At 48.1% G+C, this 23,835-nt stretch overlaps 1 protein-coding gene and 1 pseudogene across 10 annotated transcripts in view; both read left to right on the forward strand.

The window, feature by feature from the left end:
• The window catches only part of KIF1B (kinesin family member 1B), a 137,537-nt gene that overhangs the window by 89,518 nt on the left and 24,184 nt on the right, over positions 1-23,835 (forward strand). For 6 of the 10 annotated variants that reach the window (XM_063145497.1, XM_063145499.1, XM_063145498.1 and 3 more), the window contains 8 exons: positions 10,419-10,515; positions 12,711-12,859; positions 13,557-13,738; positions 15,421-15,558; positions 17,641-17,889; positions 22,490-22,608; positions 22,929-23,014; positions 23,268-23,397. In XM_063145497.1, the coding sequence (XP_063001567.1) occupies positions 10,419-10,515; positions 12,711-12,859; positions 13,557-13,738; positions 15,421-15,558; positions 17,641-17,889; positions 22,490-22,608; positions 22,929-23,014; positions 23,268-23,397 (1,150 nt within the window). Of the gene's footprint in view, positions 1-1,517; positions 3,055-10,418; positions 10,516-12,710; positions 12,860-13,556; positions 13,739-15,420; positions 15,559-17,640; positions 17,890-22,489; positions 22,609-22,928; positions 23,015-23,267; positions 23,398-23,835 lie in introns of those variants that run through there. The other 4 variants (XM_063145503.1, XM_063145504.1, XM_063145505.1 and 1 more) reach the window with 2 other exon arrangements.
• On the forward strand, positions 3,756-3,864 carry LOC134411776 (5S ribosomal RNA; annotated as a pseudogene).

Consider the following 23,835-nt stretch of genomic DNA (forward strand, 5'->3'; position numbering starts at 1 on the left):
CCCTTTACCCTCCCCCTTTTCTGGACGCTGCCTCGAATGTAGCATGTGGTGTGTGTTCCGTTTGGGTATCTTCCATTTCCACTGCAGTATGATGGCTTTTGTTTCTTTAAATCCTGGACTCTGCCTGCCTTGGGAAATTGTAAGAGATGGTGTAATTAAATAATAGAGTTCCTTTGGTTGGATGGAGTCCACATGTTCCCAAGAGAATGACACAGGCCTGTGAATGATCCAAGAGTCAAAGTGGAGGTGTGGCTGAAACTCCCCAAGCTTCCTGATTCCAGGGTAACTAATTCCAATTCCTGGTTGCCTAAGCAAGCCCTGGGAAACCGCCATGGTATTACCCTGGATTAAAAGGAGCCTGAACTCCTAACAACAAATAAATAGGCGCTACTCTTGGAACAGCATGAAAAGCTTCGTTTGAAGCGTGGCATGGAAATCATTGCGTTAATCCCGGGGAATCTTTTATTTATTTTTATATTCGAAGCATTTCTGACGCCCGCTCTCCAGCCAAGAAAGGCGCCCGGAGCGGCTGTAAGCTTGTAACGTTGGACCAAAACTCATCTGCCAGCTCGTAAACTCATTAGAGGCTTGATGATAGAACATGGGAAGACAGCCGAGGGCGTGGGAATGCCGTCTTGGTGGGGTCCGGTCTTTCCAAACTCTTGCACATCTTTCGGACTACCTAGGATAATGAAAGCTCCGTATTTTGAAAGCAAAGTATCAGTGGCAAATGGAAAAAACCCTCTGGAACGCCTTGGTTAGTTCTATTGCTTTGTAGCGGTTCCTTCTCGGAGATTGAAACCTCACCTGTTGTGGTTGCACTTACACTACTTCTAACCCTGTTCCTAGTGACTGCATCTTGAGTCTCTTTCTGTCTTCTAACATTTCTCTGGCTGCTTTTCTAGTAGAGCCGACTCTAAACCTGAGCATTCCTGCACCACGTGCCCGGCATTTTACTAACCAGTGTTAACTCACCTTAACCTTGGCTGTTCATCTGACTACACAGCGATACTGTTCGGTTCACTTACTGCGGAGGGAAGACTTTTAAAAAAAAAAACCCACACACAACTGGAATAACTCGGCAAATAACCAAGGCAAAAAATGTTTGGCTCGGCTCTTGCACGTCTTCGTCGCATGAGCAAAGTATCGCTTCTGCCTTCCTACCAGGTATTTGGTTTCGGTTCTTCCGCCATTTTCATACGGATTGACTTATGGGAAGCCTTGGAATTTTCTAGGATCGTTAGAGTCCAAAGTTCCATGAAATTTAAGATGTGTCTGGATTTAAAGAAAACGCCTGAAGACCCTTAGGATAAAGAGTCCAGTATCTTAAGATGGGAATCCTACCCTAGACGTTCACAACGTTTATTCAGTTTGATTCTTCCCTCCCAATGGCTTCTTTAGTTTTTAGTTGTGCTTTTTGTTTTGTTTTTGTTTTCTTCTTTTCAGTATTTCCCTTCTTTCCCCCAATTTTAATTTTGGTTGTTTTGGGGCCTCCTCTCGATTTTTGTTTTCCAAAGGACGCGGACTCTGATAGTGGGGATGACTCGGACAAGCGCTCTTGCGAGGAAAGCTGGCGGCTGATCACTTCCCTGAGAGAGAAGTTGCCCCCTAGCAAGCTCCAAACCATTGTTAAAAAATGCGGCCTGCCCAGCAGCGGCAAGAAACGGGAGCCCATTAAAATGTATCAGATCCCTCAACGCCGGCGCCTTAGCAAAGACTCCCGGTGGGTCACCGTCTCGGACTTGAAGATCCAGGCGGTGAAGGAGATCTGCTACGAGGTAGCCCTCAACGACTTCCGGCATACACGGCAGGAGATTGAGGCCTTGGCCATTGTGAAGATGAAAGAGCTTTGCGCCCTGTACGGGAAGAAAGACCCCAACGAACGGGACTCGTGGCGAGCCGTCGCCCGGGACGTTTGGGACACGGTGGGCGTCGGGGACGAGAAGATCGAAGACGTCCTGCTCAACGGCAAAGGCGTGGCTGACGTGGACGATCTCAAGGTGCACATAGACAAGCTGGAAGACATCCTGCAGGAAGTGAAGAAGCAGAACAACATGAAGGACGAGGAGATAAAAGTCCTCCGGAACAAAATGCTCAAGATGGAGAAAGTCTTGCCTCTGATGGGCTCCCAAGAACCCAAGGCCCAGCCGGCCACAAAGACAAAAGAGCCGGGTCCCACCATCGTGGCTGATGCCGAAGGAAGGGTGAGAAATGACGGGGAAAATGCCCCCGTCGAAGAGGACCGGGTCTCCCAGTTAATGGAAGATGACCCTGCTTTCCGGCGGGGGCGCTTGCGCTGGATGAGGCAGGAGCAAATCCGTTTTAAGAACCTCCAGCAGCAGGAGATCACCAAGCAGCTCCGTCGTCAGAATGTGCCTCACCGCTTCATCCCTCCCGAGAACCGCAAGCCGCGCTTCCCGTTCAAGAGCAACCCCAAACACAGGAACTCCTGGAGCCCGGGCACTCACATCATCATTACGGAGGACGAGGTGATCGAAGTGAGGGTCCCGAAGGAGGACGACAAGAACAGGGAGGGACCGGAGGAAGGCCAAGATCAAGCCCGCCTCCCCAAGGACCCGGAGCCGCTTTGGTACACGGGTGGCCCGCAGAGAGGTCCGGACAACAGCGTCCAGATCAAGAGGCGGCCCTTAAACGTCCCACCGCAGCCGAGTAAACCGCAGCTGGAGCCGCCGGCTCCGTTGCGCTGGCGAAGCAACTCTCTCAACGGCCCGCAGAACGGCCCGCGTCGCCGGGGGTCCGACTCCTCCGAACCGCTGCCCTCTTACGGCGGGGCGCAGAGCCACGACCTGCAGGCGTTCCAGCAGAAGCGCCACATGCACCAGCATCGCCTGTCCTATTGCAGTTACGGCGGCGGCGGCGGTGGCGTGAATTCGGAGAGCCCCCCGAGGCAGGCGGATTGGCCGAAGCCCAACCACCAGTTTGTGACCCCTCCGCGGATGAGGCGACAGTTTTCCGCACCTAACCTCAAAGCTAGCAAAGAAACAACGGTTTGAGGCCCCGGAGGGTTTGATAAAGGGGAGCCGTGCTGATCCGGGGGGGGGCAGGGTGGGGAGGGGGTGTTTGTAGCCATTGATGTTGGGTTGCAAATGATGGGGTTTTTTTTTAGCAATCGAGTGATTTATATGCCAAGCGCAAGACAGTCCTTTTCTACCGATCTATTATTGCCTGTGAAACACATCGGAGTTACGAAGTTTTGATTGCTGACAGCCCTTAACTTAGGTTTCGGGAGAAGGGCACCGCTTGAGTACGTTCCTTTTACGATATTGGAACTTCGCTTTTTTTTTAAATTACAAAAGGAACAGTTCCGGAATATCTATAGGGCTACTGTTTCTGTTGTCCTTTGCACAATCAACAAGACAAATTGACTTCATAGCACTGAATGCTGCCTGTCAAGCTTTGAGGAAAAGATTGAAGAGTCCGACCTTTGCATTGCAGGTTATATTCAGACTCCCTTTTTTGGTTTTCTCTCCCCCCCCCCCCCCCATATCCATCTCATTTCAATTCCCCCATGAAAACCTTTTTGCTTTTTGCTGATAAGACAACGCAGCTGATTTCTGGCCCTGATTTCCGCCTATTTGGCTTTCTCTGCGTGCGGCCCTTCCTAAGGAGAGTCCTCCATGCAAACTATTTCCTTCTTGCAAGAGTGCTTTTAGAGCAAACGTACACTTCTGCTTCTTGGCTTCAGTAGAATCAGTGTGAAGTTAGGCTAGTAGCCAAAAGATAATCCAGTGAAGCTATATGGCCATACTACCTTGAACACGCCTGATCTCGGAAGCTAAGCAGGGCCAGGCCTGGTTAGTACTTGGATGGGAGACCGCCTGGGAATACCGGGTGCTGTAGGCTTAGAAGCTATATGCTGAATGCTACATCTGCCTTCATCTATGCCATGAATGCAGCTGTGCCTCTCCAGTTCTTCCTTGTATTAATGGCCCCGTTCGGAAGACACCTTAAACCACGGCTTTAACCATGGTGGTTAAGCCAGAAAGCCAGGTTGCGTTCAGAAGACACCTTAAACCACGGCTTTAACCATGGTGGTTAAGCCAGAAAGCCAGGTGGTGTTCAGAAGACACCTTAAGCCATGGCTTTGACCACAGTGAATAAGGCTTTTTGCCTTAGTCACCGTGGTTAAAGTCTTGGTTTAAAATGTCTTCTGAACACCACCTGGCTTTCTGGCTTAACCACCGTGGTTAAAGCCGTGGTTTAAGGTGTCTTCTGAACAGGGCCAAAGTGTTAATACTTAAAAGACCAGAGAGAGGTTTTGCTTGCTGTTTTTAGCTTCATTGGGTGACATTGGGGACCGTAGGCACATCTGTACTGTGAACTTGAGAATACCAAGTCACTTGCGTTGGCTGCATACCTTCCTAGGACAACTTAAGCATCCTCACTTCACTGGGAGGGAATTTCTGGGAGTGCATCCAGTTTACATTGGTTGAGTAGACATGTCTGGGAATGGGTGAGAATTGTTTTTTAAATTTTTGGTTCACGTTTGAACCCTTCCGAATCTCCGCTTGTCGAACCCAAATATGAATTGTTAGGTGTCGAAATCTGTACTTTCCCAACGTTTGCTATGCCATTCGCTAATTTTTTTTTTAAAAAAAATGCCCATACAAAAAGTGAACAGACTCGGAAAAGCGTGGACAAAAAACACGTGATTTCTAACGGACCGTACCAAAAAAAAAAATAAAAAAAATTGGCGTATTTAGAAAAATGCAAGCCAAAAATACTTCCTTCAGTAGAAACGTGGCTTGCAGAAAAATGCGTACACTTGCAAAAAGGAAGGAAAGGAACCTCTCGTGCAAGCACTGAGTCATTACTGACTCTTGGCGGGACACCAGCTTTCGCTGATGTTTTCTTGGCAGGCTTTATAGCGGGGTGGTTTGCCGTTGCCTTCCCCGGCCGTTATTACCTTCCCCCCAGCTAACTGGGTACTCATTTTACCGACCTCGGGAGGATGGAAGGCTGAGTCGACCCGAGCCGGCTGCCTGAAACCAGCTTCCGCTGGGATCGAACTCAGGCTGTGGGGAGAGTTTCGGCTGCAGAAACTGCTGCTTTACCGCTCTGCGCCGTACATCTTTTTTAAAAATTAATATATTTTTAAAAAGCAGGGCAGTTGGATAAGCGAGAGGGATGTAACAAACATAGCACTTGAAAAATGTGAGCCTGAGCGAAATCGAGCTTGATAGATGCGCCCGTCCCTAGACATGATTCAGGTGGTATGGCGTGGCAACTTTGGATGTTGCAGCGACCCCTGATTTCACAATCCAGGTGTTGTTCATGCATGCAACTCCGTCCTTTTCCAGTCCTGCGCTCACAGCAGTTGTGAGATATGGACAGGAACGTTTTCCCACTATTACGGGGATTTCTAATGCCCGTGGATTAGATTGCCAAATTCACGCGTGTGTTTGTCTACATGTGTGGTGTAGTGGTTAGAGTGTTGGACTGGGACTCCGGAGATCCAGGTTCTAGTCCCCACTCGGGCCAGTCACACAATCTCAGCCCAACCCACCTCACGGGGTTGTTGTTGTGAGGATAACATGGAGAGGAGGAGGATTATGTACGCTCCCTTGAGTTCCTTGGAAGAAAAAAGGCGGAATATAAATGCAAAAAATAATAAAATAAAAAGTAATACATGGGCACAGAACCTAAGGAAAGTTGGAACTGCTTGCATGGACAAAAATGCACAGTTTCAAGGGCGTTTGGTTTCCAAGAAAGAGCCTGTTTCTGGAACTCTTGGATTTCTATGCACAGAAGCCAGGATTGTAGTTGAGTTTACGATGGAAAAGACTCAGCATGGGATTTCAAAAGTATGAACATGAAATCAAGTCTCCTGCGGGTCAAAACTCCTCCTTAAACTTTGCATGTACTTTAAATCGCTCCTTTTCTTACTCCTGAATTTTAGATATAATTGGGGCGGAGTCTTTTTATCTGCCTCTTCTTAAAATAAAAATAAAAATAAATCCTGTCCATTTCTGTTGTCAGGAGAATTCATTGCCCATGAACTGAGCGTGTTTTTTTTTTGGGGGGGGGGGAAATAGTGTATCTCTCTCACTCTCTCATCTAGATTTAGGGGAAGAAAAAAGTGCTGCGTATTTACTTCAAAACTAGGAACAGAGCAACTTGTTGCATTGTACAGCAGAGTTTAGTTGGGACATGTAAAGCCAGGGCTTTGTGAAGGTTTGCAGGAGAGTGTTAAAAGAAAAGAATGATCTCTTTTCTTCCCCTTTCCATTCTGTACTCAGACACCTTAAGGAAAATTAGGCTGTATTTGTAGGCTAAGCTGGACGTTACACACAGCAATGTAGTGGCACCCGAATTTGCAGGGACGCAGCACCAACACTTTTTGTTCAGCAGGAGAGCTGATGTCATCCGCCTCTGTGTTAAGTTAGGTTCTGATTCTGCCAGGTCTAAGTCATCATAAGAACACAAGAGCCCTGCTGGATCAGACCAAGGCTCCATCTAGTCCAGCACTCTTTTTATACAGTGGCCAACCAGCCATCGGCCAGGGATGAACAAGGAGGACATGGTGCAACAGCACCCTCCCACCCATGTTCCCAAGCATCTGGTGCACACAGGCTTACTGCCTCGAATACTGGAGATAGCAGTCAGGTTCTTTTGGCTATCAAGATGAAAGCAAGCCACTTGTGCAAAAAGACGACAGTTTATTGACGGGAAATGGATGGAGAATAATATATATATATATATATATATATATATATGTGCAAAGAAAGTTTGCACTTCCTTCCAGCTAATCAAGCTCTTCAAATACTTAAAAGGTTGTCACATTGAGAAGGGCCAGGATCTCTTCTCAATCCTCCCAGAGTGCAGGACACGGAATAACGGGCTCAAGTTATAGGAAGCCAGATTCCGGCTGGACATCAGGAAAAACTTCCTGATTGTTAGAGCAGTACGACAATGGAACCAATTACCTAGGGAAGTGGTGGGCTCTCCCACACTAGAGGCCTTCAAGAGGCAGCTGGACAACCCTCTGTCAGGGATGCTTTAGGGTAGATTCCTGCATTGAGCAGGGGGTTGGACTGGATGGCCTTGTAGGCCTCTTCCAACTCTACTATTCTATGATTCATAGCTCAGTGTCTATTGTTGAGGGTGGGGGGCATAATAGACGGAAGCCATCCCTTTGAGCCACAGCAGGTTCACTAGACTGGTAGAATTGCAGTCCAACACTTCTGAAAGGAACCCAGTTGGGAAAGTATTCTCAAGGACAAATCAGCCTTCCAGTGTGCTTTGAAGGATCTTCAATTATTCCAGTGCAACATACACTGTAATCGACCGAGTGCCTCCCTAAATATGTTTCTGATGGCCTTGCCAACCGTGGAGGGACGGGGAGTGGTGGACACCCGCTTTTTAATTGACTTTTTCAGTCTTCCTTTTTCAACACCTTCTTTCTGGCTGGGCTCCATCAAGGAATCTGTCCAGAATCAGAGTGACTTTGAACATAAACGGGTTCAAGAGGATATTTTTCAGTTCACTCACGGCCCCTTCCTACTTCATTCTTAAGCTGTATACTGTAAAAGAAAAGAAAAAAAATGTTTTAAAAGTGCTTTAGATTTCAGATAGGTTGCTTTTTGAAATAATTCCAAGAGCTTCCAGGCGTGAAACCTGTTCATAATTACTGTAAAGGAGGAATCAACTCTTCCAATGAAGAAGTGACATTTGAAAACCTTTCCATATATTGTTTTGTTTGTGTGTGTGTTTTTTTAAAAAAGTGGTTTTGACTCTTATTTTCAGCAAGTCTGCCTTTTGTGACAAGCAGAACTGCTCGTGCATTTAAACAAGTGCTTTCAATAAACTCTGAAATACTCTTGTACGACTTTTGCCTCGTCTTGGTTGGGATGTAGGGGCGCCAGCTTTTTTCAGGCCCGGCGGACGGACTTTCCCCACCCTTCCCCGAAACGACACGATATGGGAAAAGTGGATAGATTTGTGTGTTGTCGGTTTTCAGATTCCCCCTCTCAACCGGATTCCTGCATTGAGCAGGGGGTTGGACTCGATGGCCTTGTAGGCCCCTTCCAATTCTGCTATTGTATGATTCTGTGAAGATACAGACTTACATACACACAGAAGTAGGGCAGCTTAGAACCTATTTTACAGTCTGGTAAACTTTTTGTAATGCTGTGCAAAGCTGAGTTGTTCTGACGCCTTGGAGTCAGCTGACTTAGACTAGCGTTGCTACCAGAAGACAGACACAGAGACCCTGTTCAGACGACATGCTAAGCCATGGTGGTAAAGCATTTTGAGTTAAACATTATGGCTTAGCATGTCAGGTGAACCGTTCCTAACCCTGGTGGCTACATAACCACGGTTTAAACCCACTCACTAACCATTTGCTGCAAAAGGGGTAGCAGCCTAACCAAGGCTTAGTGTGTTGTCTGAACAGGCCCAGGGGAGTTGACCCTCCCAGCAAATCCAAGGGAACCATTGACATGGGAACCTGGGAAGCTGCCTTGTTCTGAATTGCAGACCTGATTCTTCACAATGAATATGTCTTGTTTAAGCCACACTGGGTAGCAGCGCACACAGGCGGCCAGTTTGAGTCATCAACCCCCGGCGGGGTGTTGCCGTGGTTTGTCGTGTCATCTGAACCCGGACGGAAGGGCTTGTCGGAGGGTTATAAACAAGCCTCAAATAACCCTCGAACAGATTATGTGCCACGAGCCACTGTGACTTAATAAGCCATGGTGGGCTCCCAGCCTGTCCTGTTTGCCCACTGCCCACGCTGACTGGCAATGTCAAACCAGGGTTTGGGACAGAGATGGGGCTTTCCGTTCAATTTCTGTTTAAATTCAGTTTTATGTATTTTGTATTTACTGTTGTCCCCCGCCTCGATCAAAATGGAGAGGCGGGCAAGAGATAATAATAATAATAATAATAATAATAATAATAATAATAATAATAATTCCCATCACCTGCTACCTGATCCATCGAACTGGAGAAGCCAGGGATTGAACCTGGGAACTTCTTCAGGCAAAGCATGAGCGATGCCCCTTCTTCATAAGGTCATCAGCGTCCCCCAATACCTGGCTGCGGTTTCCATTCCTGCTCTCTTCCCAAACCCGCTGAGCAGTTCGATTCACATTCAAAGCAGGCCCCTCAGGTGGACCTGCGCGTTTCTTAGAAGGCCGGTGGGGTTTCGATGGGTCACGTCCCTCGAACGCATCACCCCACATCTTCCAGGCTCATTTTCCATTACAAGCTCGTAGAGGGTGCCTGGTCGAAAACACCTTTAGCCTGACCCTTCACGTTGATTTTGGGCACTTTAATATATCTGTCTGTTCCGGTACTTCTTCCGCCCGCCCTGCTCCTTCTCCCAGTACTTTTTTCTGCATACAATCCCAAGGAAAAACTGATGACCGCTAGCCACGTGATCCTGCCTCTCGTTTGAATTAAGAATGCCTCTCCCAGCCCGTGTACACTTTATCTGGGAGTGAATTGCACTGAAAACAGCAGGGACATGTTTCTGAGTAAATATATGTTGGATGGTATTGACTGATTCCCCCCGTCCCTTTATTTGGAAAGACTTGACAGTTGGGAACAGTAGCCGACCCTCTCATGATACCCCACGCCACTTTTGGGGTAGGACACAAGGACATCTCAACTGCTTGTTTCACTTCTAACTAAGGCCTCCTGACTCATTGCGTTTCTTTTCTTCCAGGCGTCTTGTTGTGTCTGTAACGCTGCAAACCCCATTTCTTTCCTTTGCGATCTTTCCGCCCTCTTTCGTCGCCAGCTTGCTTCCGGAGAAATAACCGGCGCTGGTTGACCTGCAGCCTGTAACGTAATCCTCCCCCGGCAACTACGTACAAATTTTTGTGCGGACTACAAATTAAATAAATCACGGCCCCACGTGAAATCAGGACAGAACAAATTTAGCATCGGGAAAAAGAGAGTCTCAGCGGATTTGATCTTAATAGATCTGCTGATCCTTATTGGCAAGATGGCCGTGGGGCTGGCAGGAGGGGAGAGGCTGCAGGCTGGACGAAGAGGCTCTGTGGCTAGATTCTAGCTATGGGCCATTAGTTCCAACGCAACCCTTCCCCAACTTGATGTGCTCCAGATGTCATGGAGGTCAGCTCCCATCAGCTCTAGCCTACATGACCAATGGTCAGGAATGCTGGGAGTTGAAGTCCAGACGATCAAGAGGGCAGCTGTTTTCCAGCTTGAGCAGCGGTAGGAGGCATCTGGTCTCTCTGAGAATTGAATCTATGAGAGAATTCTGCTGTGACTCTTTTCAGCCTGCCTCTTTTCGTCTCGCTGTCTCGTCTCTGGTGTATTTTGTGTGTTACTCCGGCTCCTTTCCCTCTCTCTCTCTCTCTCTCTCTCTCCCTTCCCCACTTTCGTCTGTCTCTTCTCCTACACGGTCTCTCCTCTTTCCCCTTCAGGACTATGAGAGTAAACTCCAAGCCTTACAGAAGCAGGTTGAGACGCGGTCCTTGGCTGCCGAAACTACCGAGGAAGAGGAGGAAGAAGAAGAGGAAGGTGTGTTCTGGGTATATCTGAAATGGTCTGGGCTGGTATCTGACTACAAACACGTGTGTGTTGTTGTTGTTAAATACCTTCCTCCTCTTTGTGCAGCATAGAATTAGCTTTCTTTGCCGTAGCACAACACGGCTGGCTTTTGCCATTTGACACAAACGATATCTTCTAGGAACATTTTTGTGGACTGAGATTTAGACTGCAATACTCTTCTTGATCGTCTAAAAAAAAAAAGAGCTCTTTCTCTAGTAAAAGTTCTGGGAGACTCATCTCAGTGTGCAGCTCCTGATTCTATCTCACTGCAGCCCCGTGAGGGAGGACACTTACATTTTTTATGCCCTGAGTGGGGAACTTACCAAAAGTCATTCAGTTTGTCCCCACAGACCTCAGCTTGGGACTCTAAAGTTTACAGGGCTCTTCTAAGGATGAATGAGACAGACCTTTTAAAACCAATATATACCCTAAAAGTATAGTATGATCAAAAAATGTGCCATTTCATCCAGAGCTCTGGAATAACAGTACCAATAGCTGTTGGTACTTTAAAGACTTATATTTCACCCTTCTGTGTTGCCAGTCTTAGGGCAGATTACAGAAATATAAAGCAATGCAACGAAGCGTTCAAAGCGTTCATTAAAAAACAGCAGAGTAGCAAAACGTGTGAAGCATGTGTATATTATTTATATTTTATTTATTGCATTTATATGCCGCCCCATAGCCGAAGCTCTCTGGGCAGTTTACAACAGTTAAAAATGGCAAACATTAAAAAGTATACAATTTTTTTTAAAAAAAACCCCATCAGAAACATAAAAAAACCAGTATAAAAACAGTATAAAAATGTGGCAGAAAAAGAATAGCCAAAAAACAACAACATAGTTGTTATGTCAGTAGAACAACATCTGCAAACACCTCTATACAAACGGCATATGGAAAGAACTATGGCCACAGTGCATATGAAATGGGAGATGGGGAAGCAATGGCCGCCATTTGAAGTAAGTGAAATAATAAATAATACTATTTGAGCGGGGGGAGTTGAGAGACTATTGCATCTAGAGCAGTGGTTCTCAACCTTCCTAATGCCGCGACCCTTTAATACAGTTCCTCATGTTGTGGTGACCCCCAACCATAAAATTATTTTCGTTCTTCTCTACATAATCCATTGTCATGGGATGGTTTGCTAATGAAAATAATACATAACAATAGCTTTAATAATACAAAAGATGATACAAAAGATGATACATGACATAGTTCAGTCAATACAGTTTCCGAAGACCATCGGAAATATGTGTTTTCCGATGGTCTTAGGCGACCCCTGTGAAAGGGTTGTTTGACCCCCAAAGGGGTCCCGACCCACAGATTGAGAACCGCTGGTCTAGAGTCTTAAATTACATTAGTGTAACTGATTATTTTCTTATTTATTTATTTATTTATTTATTTATTACATTTCTATACCGCCCAATAGTCGAAGCTCTCTGGGCGGTTCACAAAAATTAAAAACATTCAAAGTATAAAACAACAGTATAAAACCGTACTATAAAATACAATATAAAAGCTCAACCAGATAAAAAAACAGCAGCAATGCAAAATTACGAATTTAAAATACCAAGTTAAAATTTATTTATAGACTATTAAAATGCTGGGAGAATAAAAAGGTCTTCACCTGGTGTCTAAAAGAATATAGTGTAGGTGCCAAGCGAACCTCCTTAGGGAGCTCATTCCACAGCCGGGGTGCCACAGCGGAGAAGGCCCTGCTCCTAGTAGCCACCTGCCTCACTTCCTTTTGCCAGGGGCTCGCGGAGAAGGACCCCTGAGGATGACCTTAGGGTCCAGGCAGGTACATATGGGAGGAGGCGTTCCTTCAGATAACCTGGCCCCAAGCCGTTTAGGGCTTTAAATGTTAATACCAGCATGTTCTGTGCCTGGCCACGCCCACCATGGCAGCCATTTTGTGACAGCGCCCACTGGGAATCGAACGTTCTGTGCCTGGCCACCACGGCAGCCATTTTCTGTGAGCGCCCACATGACGCAAAATTTCAAATGTTCCTAATGACCCAAGAAGCTTAGGGGAAGCCTGTGCTATAGGTTCTGAATATTTAAATAGTTAAATAATCTGAGAGAGTGGGAGGGCATGAGAAATGACACACACCCCGTCCCCCATCTCCAACACGAACGAGACTAAGCTGTTTCTCTCCTCCCGGCAGTGCCCTGGACTCAGCACGAGTACGAACTTGCCCAGTGGGCTTTCCGGAAATGGAAATTCCACCAGTTCACTTCCTTGAGAGATCAGCTGTGGGGCAACGCAGTCTACCTGAAAGAAGGCAACGCGATCAGCGTGGAGCTGAAAAAGAAGGTAGGGGGCTTTCCAGGGTGTGTGTGGCTGTCCATTGCAAGGGTATCCAGACTCCCTGAGGGACAAACCGTTTGGCCCAGGTGGGAGGGATTCAATTTGGAGAGGAAACTCTTTTTCGTCGAGTGGCATGCATCAGGGGTGTGGAAGCTCAGGCCCGTGGGCCAAATCCGGCCCTCCGGGGTTCCCCAGAACCTCACGCCCCCTTTTCCCTCAGCTACCAATCATTCGGTAGTTTCCCAGCTTTTGTGCAATTCCCCCCCCCCCAAACTGTTAAGGATGAAACACCTCTCCTAAGGCTTAGTGACTGGCAGGAAGAGCCCGCCCCCTTTGCCCCGCCCCCTTTGCCTTCAGCTCCGCCCTCTGCTGGAAAGCAGCCCCTGAAAGCCTCTCTGAAAAGGAAGTTGGTCCTTGGGCTGAACAGGGTTCCACTTCCCCTGGTGTCTGCGAAAAGCACTTAAAGTTCGCCAGTGGTGGCTGGGCTGCTCCAGATTTCGCCTCTGTGCGCGTGGAGTGTGGACGGGTCCCTTGTTAGCCAGATCTCGCTGGCAACTAGGCAGCCGCCTTCCTCGTGGAGAAGTTACGGTCCCATCCCTTCTAGCCTCCTGCTTCAAAGCGAGCGAGTCCCCTTCCGTTTAGATCTCTCCTGCTCGTTTGGTTCCTGTCCGAAATGCTTCTCCTCTGCCTCCCCTCCCTCCAGGTGCAGTTCCAGTTTGTCCTGTTAACCGACACGCTCTACTCCCCGCTGCCTCCGGAACTGCTGCCTCCCGAGGCGGAGAAGACCCGGGATGACCGCTGGCCTTTCCCCCGGACGGTAGTGGCCGTGGAAGTCCAGGATCTGAAGAACGGCGCGACTCACTATTGGTCCCTGGAAAAGCTCAAGTATGCCATCGAACCAGCTGCTGCGGTCCAGCAGCCTGGCTAGGGAGATGTTCTGCTTTCTTGAAAATTCTTGGTATCTTGTTTCACAACATAACAGCAGCATCCAAAACAGCGGGGGAAGCCAGCAGTGGTAAAACCAAACCCAGTAACAACAGCGAGAGCCATGGTGGCGTCGTGGTTGGGCTAGGATTTTAATCTTAGACCAGCCTACCTCGCAGGGTTGTTGTGGGGGTAAAATGGGGTGGGGAGCCCTGTACGGCTGCCCCAAACTCCTGGGAATAAGGCCAGCATATAAACGTAACACACCTGTCCCAACATGGCGTCCTCCAGATGCGTTGGACTAGTTATTTATTTCATCTCATTTCATTTCGTTTTTATACTGCCCAATAGCTGAATCCTCTGGGTGGTTCACAAAAGTTAAAACCATAACATAGATTATAATATGAAAGCTTAAAACCACAATACGAAAGTATAGAATCATAGTAAATTGCTGAAATACTGGGAAAATAAAAAGATCTTTACCTGGTGTCAAAAGGAGTTCACCGTAAGTGCCAGGCGAACCTCTCTAGGGAGCTCATTCTACAGCCGGGGTGCCACCGCAGAGAAGGCCCTCCTCCTGGTAGCCACCTGCCTCACTTCCTTTGGCAGCAGCTCACGGAGAAGGACCCTTGAGGAGGATCATTGGGAAAAGGCGGGATATAAATAATAATCATATTCATCTTTGCTACAACTACAGCTCCCATCAGCCATGGGCTGTGCTGGCTGGGGCTGATGGGGGCCGTAATCCAAGACATCTGGAGGGTGCCGGGTAGGGGAAGGCTGATGTAATACATAAGTAAAACAGAGCATTACAGAGAAGTTTGCCAGGCTTCAAAATGTCCGCCAGGCTCCCCTGTCTGCATAGATACACATGCTAGGCCTCGTGCAGCCCCTCCTCCCCTGATCATTTTTACAGCCCTTGACACCTTCCCTGTCACAGCGGCCACATTTGCTGCAGTGGCGGCAGCGGCAGCAGCCAAAATGGGTGCAATTTTCTTTCCCGACGAGGCCCGTGCTCCAAAATTGCTGCTCTTTTTTGCAGAGTTTCACTGGCAAAATCTGAGACATGGTGGCAGGGAGGGGTGCAGTCCCTTCCAGCGTAAAGGCTTCCACTCATGTGGATTATCCCAAGATCTTCTCTGCCTGTGACTCTGGAGAGTTGCTGCCGTCAATGGAGCAATGGATGCTTCAGGGTTATTTATTTATTTATGTTATGGGTTTTTTTTTGTCCCACCCTTTAGCCAAAAAGGCTCCCAAGACAGCTTACAAAGATCAGAAACAAGACAGGCCCTGCCCGCAAGCTTACCATCGAGTAGACATGGCATGAAAGGAAAGGGGGTTGTGAGGGAGGAGGAAAAAGGCAAATCCTGGCACTAGATTCTTTGTTGCAAAGTTCAGCAGGCCCTGGGCCCAGTGGAAAGGCTGCCTCTTTCTCTCTCTCTGATGGTCTCAGCAGTGAGAGTTGATATCAGGGGCTGTGTGGGCATGGGGTGGGGGAGAGTTCTCAGCTGGACCTGTTTCCAGGCATGATGGAGGGGTGCCTGATTGCTGCTTCCCTTCCCTCTGGATAAGGCAGCTCCCAAGGTCCTAAATCAATCCAGGCTCTGTGTTCACCTTCGGACAACCCCTTTTCCGCCTTGCAGGCAGAGGTTGGAGCTGATGCGGGAGATGTACGACCGAGCGGGAGAAATGGCCTCCAACGCTCAGGAGGAGGGCGAGAACACCATGACCGGGAGCGACCCTTTCTACGACCGATTCCATTGGTTCAAGCTGGTTGGGAGGTAGGTGACAACAAGGCCTGATTGGCCCATTCGTGTCCATGTTACGAGGATTCCGTTTTGATGGGGAACGGAGGGTTGCAGGCCGCACTTGGGATCTCCACGCTGAAACCGCAGCAGCATCGTCATCCAAAATGCTTCCTGGTGACAGAAAAGGCCATGTTGGGGCAAGTTCAGATGAACACATTTCTTTTTGCAGAGTTGTTCAGTCATCCTCATGCATTCAGTCCAGGACTTGAAAGTAGTTCAGGAGATTGATGGTCTGTGCAAAAATGGACCCCGTATGTGTTTATCGGTTTATCGATATTAATTCGGTTCACAGTTTAATGCGAACTTGCGTCATTTTGCCTTTCGGACCACTGCCTGAACCGAAACTCTCCTGTCATTTGAAATTGGACTGGAGTTCTCCAATCCCAAGAAATAAATAATGGTGTGTACATAAACGGGTACGTTAGGGTATGTTAACGTTATAGATGCACATCGAAATGCGTCTATAACTTTAAAAATAACGTTGAAAAATGCATTACATTAGGAAACGTACTAGAAATGTACCACCTGCTCGTGGTTCCGTGGTTGACAGCTGGTTGGCCACTGTGTGAACAGAGTGCTGGACTAGATGGACCCTGGGTCTGATCCAGCATCAGGGCTCTAACTAGGTTCTTAAAAAAAGTATATTTCAAGCAAAAATGTGTACAAAAATGCATGTATCGGGACAAACACGCACAAAAGTTTATATGAATTTACATGAGGACTTTTAAAAATGAATTCTCAGCAAGTTCAGGATGCACCAGATTTAAGATCGGAAAAACTCTATTTTGGAACATGCCAAACTTAAGATTGGAAGAATAAGAAACAGAATTGGAGGCTGACAGATTCACCCAGCCCTAGTTTGCACATCACGCTTCCCTGTGTATGCAGACACTGGCTTGCCTTTGTAAAAATTTTAACTTCCAAACCGCCTTTTTAGTTTCTTCAGTTCCGACCTAATACGTTAAAGAATATTGGGGTGCAAGGCCGCTCTCTCCTTTAAGATCTAGGTGTGAAAGTGGAGTGAAGCAGGCCCAGGGCTGTATGCAAGCTCTGAAGCAGTACGAGCTTTTGAAAAGTCTGGGAGAGAAAAACCTCCGCGTCCTGCGACTGCACAACGTCTGCTCAGCGGGGCCTGATTTGACGTTTTGCTCCGTTGACGAGCAAACCGTTCCGACAGCAGGGCGCAAATGGTTTTGCATTTGGGTGTGCCCACGTTTGTTTTCTTTTGCTCAGTAGCTGCTTGCGCACTGCAACCGCACGAGTCTGGGGGAAGTCTGGACCACGCCACTTGAGAAGAGAATTGCCTCGATTGCTTCCCGACCTAAAAAAAACCCTCCCCTCCACCTCTCTGCATGTAGTCAACTAGCACTTCAAGAGTAGAGGTTTCATGTAGCCTTCTCCCCTGATAGTCTAACTTTTAGTACTTGAAAGGAGCTTTTCTTATTAATTTATTTAAAGGGGAACATTTAAAAACAACCCCAGAGCCCCTGTACTCAAGTGGAACAGTCCAGCTGCTTCAATCTATCACCGCCTTCCTTAACCTGCTACCCTGCAGATGTGTTAGACTGCGCCATGCAGGCTGGGGATAACGGAGGTTGCAATCCAACGCATCTGAAGGGTGCCACATGGGGGAACACTAATCCAAAAAACTTGTTCTGCCGAATATGTAGAATGTTCTGCTTTAAGTCACTGGAAACTGGAGCCTCCGGTAATACGCTTGATACAACGAACTCAAAATAACCACGTGTATCGGCATACAGGAGCCAAGTTGGTTGTGTAGTCTGTTTCCTTTGTTTCCCTCCTTCGCCCTCCTCATTTCCCTGCCTGATTTTCTTCCTCCTCTCCTTCCTGCCATGTCTCCTTTCCTCTCCGAAACCCCATATGGTCCAGGGCTTTTGCTTGTAACTTGAGCCTAGCGTGCTGTGCGCTGGGCTCAGCCGCAGGCTCCGTGGTTGAATGAAGCTATCCCTTTCTTTCTCTCTCTCCCCCGCACCCCTTCCCCCGCTCCCCTTCTGCCTGCGTTAATCAAAGTGTTCCGTTCGCCGATATATCTAGCTCCCCCATTTTCCACGGCTGTGTGAACGAGCGCCTCGCGGACCGCACACCCTCCCCCACTTTCTCCACGGCTGACTCGGACATCACTGAGCTGGCCGACGAGCAGCAGGACGAGATGGAGGACTTTGACGACGAGGCCTTTGTGGACGATACCGGCTCCGACGCTGGGACCGAGGAGGGATCGGACCTCTTCAGTGATGGGCAGGACCCGTTTTACGACCGGTCCCCTTGGTTCATTTTAGTGGGAAGGTTGGTGAGGTTCACTGTAAGAACGGCCAACGGGGGCTCGCTCTTTCCATGGGCTGCTGACGCATAGCCTGGCAATAGGAGCTGTTCAAGCCAAGCCATAGGCATTTTGGCTTATGACTCCCTCCATCCCTCACCACCGGCTATCCTGGCTAGGGCCGCCGGCCAAAACATCTGAAGGCCTCCAGGTTGCTCACCCCTGCCACAAGCGGGTCATCCGACCTTTGCACAAAGGTGTCCCCTAGGTCTAAGCTTAAAATATAGTTTGTGCTCGTTCTGTGCTTGCAACCATCGCATGCACAAGCGTAGAAAGTTGAAGCTGGTTCTAAACTTCGCGCCCTGCCGTTCTCAGGTTTAACGCATTCCTCTAAAGGGATGCGTTTCTAGGCCACCTTGACTGTCGGCCTGTGGCTACTGCTTGGCGACATCTTCAGGAATCAGAGCAGCACAAAGGGATTAAAATGGAGAAAGTTGCAACACGCCGCTGCTGCTTCGTACAGACTGCAACGTGGCCAGTGCAGTGCACCTCTCTTAATCTGCTGAGTGACCATTCTTATCCCATTCCGTTGTCCCTTGAAGCTCACTGGGGAAGCTGGTAGCTGGCAGTCAGAACAAGGCAGGAAGAAAATAGGACCCTGGACAGCTCCAGGTGGGTCCTGCTGGCTGGAGCTCTCTCCCAGCAGAACAATAGGAGGATGTTGTCTCAGCAAAGAGCTAAAGGCAACTGAAGCTTTATGTGGGCTGACAGGACCGGTAGTGCAGCCAGTTCTTCCCCTCATGGAGGAGCTGACTGGACTGTTAAAGGGTCCTTGCCTGATTTTGTAGCCTGAGACTTCTGTGAGGCTGGGGTCTCACCCTCCAAGCCAGGAGGAGCCGGGAAGGCCCTGAATAAAGCACTGTCTGCCCCACCCTCCTCAAAACCCTCCACTGGACATTAGAAAGGTCCAAGGGCTGAGGGTCCTGACAATTTCATTTATTTATTTTCAAATCCCGCTTTGTCCTAAAATGCCAGGGAGCCCGCAGAGCGTGCCGTGGCCCACAGCTCCTCGCAGCTGAGCGGAGGCGCTCTAATTCATGTGTCGATTGCCACCTTGTGGCCCAAAGGAGAAGAGCTAGTCCCAGTGGCCAGTTCTTCCGGCATGCTGGGTGGTTGTGGAAGCTTGAACGCGTCCGCTGGACGGATTCCCAGGAGGGGAGTTGGGGAAACGGGGAAAGATCTGTGCAGCCTCTTCTCAGAATCCCTGCCCTGATGTTGTGTTTATCTAAAGAGGGGAAATAACCCACCATGATCATCCTTTGAGTTCCATTTGTCATTGTGTTTGGATACGGATTTCCGCATTAAACTTTATTTCTAGTTTGGTGTTTTTTTTTAACGTTTTGGTTTGTTGTGTGTGAGTATGCCACTTTACCTCACCAATCTTTCTGCTAATATACCATCCCCCCCCCTTTTTCAGTCTGCTGCTGCATTGTCTAGATTGATGCTCAGTGCATCAATCATCTATGCCGTTCACTGCTGCAGGATATGGTGATGGCCATTGCCTCGGGTGATTATTAGAAGGGGAAAAATGGCAATTAGCAGGCCTCAGTAGTTATTCACTTTAATAACTAACTGGGACTTCCAAGGCAACGTTAGTTTTGATCCAGTTTTGATCCAGTTAGTTTTGATCTTCTTACGTTCTTGTATTCAGCACATCTCTGAAAAGCAGACGCTGGGGCAAAGAGGGGACAGTTATAATAGTTGCAGGGAGAACTCACATACGATGTAGGTATGAGAAATGGATCAGCTACCCTGGGGACCATAGTGCCGTTCCTGGGCACACCCTGTTGCTAAAAACCCTATCCTTCTCATAGCGAACTCAGTTGCTGAGTGCCAACGAAGCTGTGGACAAGAGGCGGCAGTTTGGAAACGAGGGGTTACGGGCATGCTAGGGAGAACCACAAGGGTGGTGGGTGTCACATTTTTATTTTAGGGGGGCAAGCGCCCTCCCCTGATATATTGTCAGCGGCCGCAGAATGTCGAATGGGTGTTTTTGTGGGGTGGGGGAACAGGAGGGGACTTGGCTAGCTGGCTGGAACCCTGAGCAGGTCCCACTTGCCTCTGACAATCACCTTAAATGAGTGATGTCCTAAACTGTAAAGGTAATCATGGCCGGGGAAGGCAACGGCAAACCACCCCGCTATAAGGCCTGCCAAGAAAACGTCAGCGAAAGCTGGCATCCCTCCAAGAGTCAATAATGACTCAGTGCTTGCACAAGAGGTTCCTTTCCTTTCCTTCCTAAACCATGTGCTGCGGGAGGAGCTTAAGCTTGCCTCGGAGAATGAAGCCACGTTCTTCCACATGTGCACTGCCCTGTGCCCATCAGGCCAGGGGTCAGTACCAGCGCCAGGTGCTTGAGAGCCCTGGGGCAAGTCGCCCTCCATGGCAGCCGCTCCTTTCTCTCCGAAATTTCCACTCCCTGCTCTCGCTCCACATCTCCTTTCTCATCATTGCTACCGCTTGCTTGCTGGACGGGCCGAGAACCAGGGAGCGAAGAGGCCATGGCCTCTCCTCCTCCTCCTCCTCCCTGCCACCGTTGGCAAGAGGCAGACGAACAACCAGGTTGCAGCGGTGAAGAGGAGGCGCAACTCCAGAGGACCCTCCGCATGCGCCTAACCGTGCCTACTCTTGGTGCTGTTTCTGATGGAAGGGAGCTCGTGCCTCTTGGATTCCCAGTGCCAAGTTGTGACATTGTCTTAACCAGAGGGCGTGGGGGTACACGAGGATCCCCACGCAATCTGCGGTAGAGTTGGCCAAGGAAGGGACGGTGGAATCTCGAGAGTGGCGCCATTCCCATCCCTGAATCGGGATTGACTGGGCAAAGGTGACGATGGGTCCTTGGGAGGCCATGCGAGCAAAACCCAGCCGCCATCACAAGGAGGACGCCTGCCCGTTGCTTCAGAAGCTGCTTGCGCTTGGAGTAGAAGCGTGACGCGCGAAACCCGATTCCTGACCCTGGTTGCGCCTCCGGCATCAAACTGTTTGGGAAATCCTGTCTTAGACTGTGCAACTGCCTGTCTGGATGCAGTTTTTTTAAGACATTAATGGTGAGGAAGTAGAGAAAGACTTAATTTGCCGCTTGTCCCACAACAATAACAAGCATACGTTTGAACGCTTGCCTTTATTTATGACTTGTGTGGATTCTGACGTAGCGTCTCCTTGAATCTCTTATGCAAGACTCTCTCTGATCCCACTGGGAAGGAAAACGAAGCTTTGGGTCTTCAGCAGAGCCTGACACTTAATAGAAATGATTCCTTTCTAAACACTTCCAAAACGGACAAAACTCCGGTTTTTTTCTCCCCAGCGCAATCTGTGTTCCCGTCTCTTCTAAGCAGACTGAAAAAAGGAAGTCGTTCCTCATTGATTTTTTCCAGTGCTGAGTTGCACCTAATTCTGTTCATTTTCGTTGCTGCTGCTAGTGCTTATTAAAATCTTTTCTTTTTTTTCTGTTTTGTTTCGTTTGTGTTGCCATTTCGTCAACATTTTTGCTGTAGAATACGTATATCTATTTTTAATCACTTGAGTTTGCGTTTTAACATCACTCACCTTCTCTTCATTTCAGGAAACTTCCATCTGGTGGGGAAAGGGATGCAGGGCAGTAGCGGAATAGACTCATGCAGCCTTGCAAATAAGCCCTTGCAAGTCACTAGTCCACATTTTGTTTTTTTCTTAGCCTGCCTGTCCACACGTGACTCTTTTTACCTATTTGTGACATAAAAGCCCCCCTTTCCTCTCTTCTGCCTCAGCCCCAGTAAAATTATGGGGCAGGGGATGTGGAGGCATCATTTGAAATGAAGACGTTCTTCTTCTGCCGCAGAGATTGAAACCCTTTTTGGAAGAATTAAGTGTGATATTTTAGCCTTCTGTTTACAATGTTATTTCTAACAAAGTTGTACAGTTGTGGGCTGCCTGTGCCTCCAAAGTGAGAAATCTGTGCTCTTCCAGGGAATGTAGGTGACACGTTGCTCTATAGTTTCTGAGTGTGGACGGCATGAGAATTTGCATGGAGGAGGTCAATATTTGATTCCAAATCCCCCTTTTCAAAGTGTTTCAGAATACTGTGTGAAGAAAAGCTAAAACACCTTTTAACACTTCTCTGTAACCATCTTCACATTGTACTTGAGGTTTTTAAAACGCCTTTCCACATATAGGCCATAGGTTTAAATCTCTCCTGACCTGCTTTTAAAAATAAATAAAATAAATAAATAAATAAATACATTGATGGTCGTGTTCCATTCCAAAACGTATCTTTGATAAACCAACATCATGATGTCTTAAGGCGGATTCCTGCATTGAGCAGGGGGTTGGACTCGATGGCTTTATAGGCCCTTTCCAACTCTACTTTTCTATGATTCTATAATTTGCTACCGTTGAGTGGTTGGTTGAGGTTTTTTGTCCGTTTCCATGAATTTTAGCTGTGAGGTGTACCGGCTAGTGCTGGGATTGGTTCAGTAAGAGATCTCTGGGCCAAGAATGTATCATATAATGCCTATTGAGCGAGTCAAGTGCAAATCTTGTTTTTCAAGCGGTGATCTAATCTTTTGTACTCGTTTATCCACTCCCTAGGGCATTTGTATACCTGAGCAATCTTCTCTACCCGGTCCCACTTATCCACCGAGTAGCCGTGGTCAGTGAGAAAGGCGAAGTGCGTGGATTCTTGCGTGTGGCGGTCCAGGCTATTGCCGGTAAGGCGTCACTTGGCTTTGCAACGTGCCAGCCTCCCCAATTCCGGCACGGATGCCTCTTCTGGGATCCCAATCTTGGCGTTTTCATTTCTGTTCTTCAGCAAGGAATAACACAGGCCTGTTCTTGGTCAGATGTTCCCCAGCGTCATATAAAATGATTTAGGCCATGAGCTAATCTTTAGACGGGTGGTGACGTTAGCTGAAATTAGTAGAACTGGACAGTGAGGGCTTGGTTTTACCCTTTTAAGGATGGCTTCAGTTTGTTTGAAATCTCCTTTCTCGTCTGACCGCTGCCTCCTTTCTCTCTTTTTCCCCCGTAGCTGACGAAGAAGCTCCTGATTATGGATCTGGGGTCCGACAGTCTGGCACGGCTAAAATTTCATTTGATAATGAGTATTTTAACAAGGTAACTTACTACTTGATTGGACCCTTGCGTCAGCATGTCCTTGAGTTTTGTTAAAGACCTCTTTTGCATGTAAAGAAGAAGACAGGAGGCTTAACTTGGCCCTCCAGCTGTTTTAGTTTTCAGCTTCCATCAGCCCCAGCCAGCAGTGCGAGTGGTTGTGGATGCTGGGTATTGTAGTCCAAAACATCTGGAGCGCACCAAGTTGGGCAAGCTGGCTTAACTCAGAGCCTTTCTCTTTTTGCTTTGTTTTCAGAGCAACTTTTCATCGGTCGCCATGACCCGTTCCGGATTGTCCTTGGAGGAACTGAGGATTGTGGAAGGTCAGGGGCAGAGTTCAGAGGTCAACACGCCTCCCGAAGAAATCAACAGAATGAATGACCTGGGTAAGGAGACGAGAAGCAAATGTTTGGGCCGGTGGTGCAGGGCAAATGGTGGATCTCTTTTGGGAAAGGTTTGGGATCAAGTTCCAGATGAAGAGATGGTTGGACAACAAGGAACAGTGAGCTGAGTGTCGTAGTATATTACGCTGAATCCATGGAGTGCACGACTTGAGGGGGTGAGCTGCTGGGGGCTGTCACAATTTACACCAGTTTTAAAATCTCTTCACTGGCTGCCAATTAGTTTCCGGGCGAAGTATAAAGTGTTGGTTTTCACCTTTAAAGCCCTACGTGGTTTGGGTCCAGGCTACCTGCGGGATCGCCTTCTCCCGTACAATCCGCCCCGCACACTCAGGTCCTCTGGGAAGAATTTCCTTCAGCTAGTACAAACTAGATCAACAACTGTTACTCAGAGGACCTTCTCTTCTGCTGCTCCCAGACTGT

Source organism: Elgaria multicarinata, chromosome 20 (assembly GCF_023053635.1).
Source record: "Elgaria multicarinata webbii isolate HBS135686 ecotype San Diego chromosome 20, rElgMul1.1.pri, whole genome shotgun sequence".
NCBI lineage: Eukaryota > Metazoa > Chordata > Lepidosauria > Squamata > Anguidae > Elgaria > Elgaria multicarinata.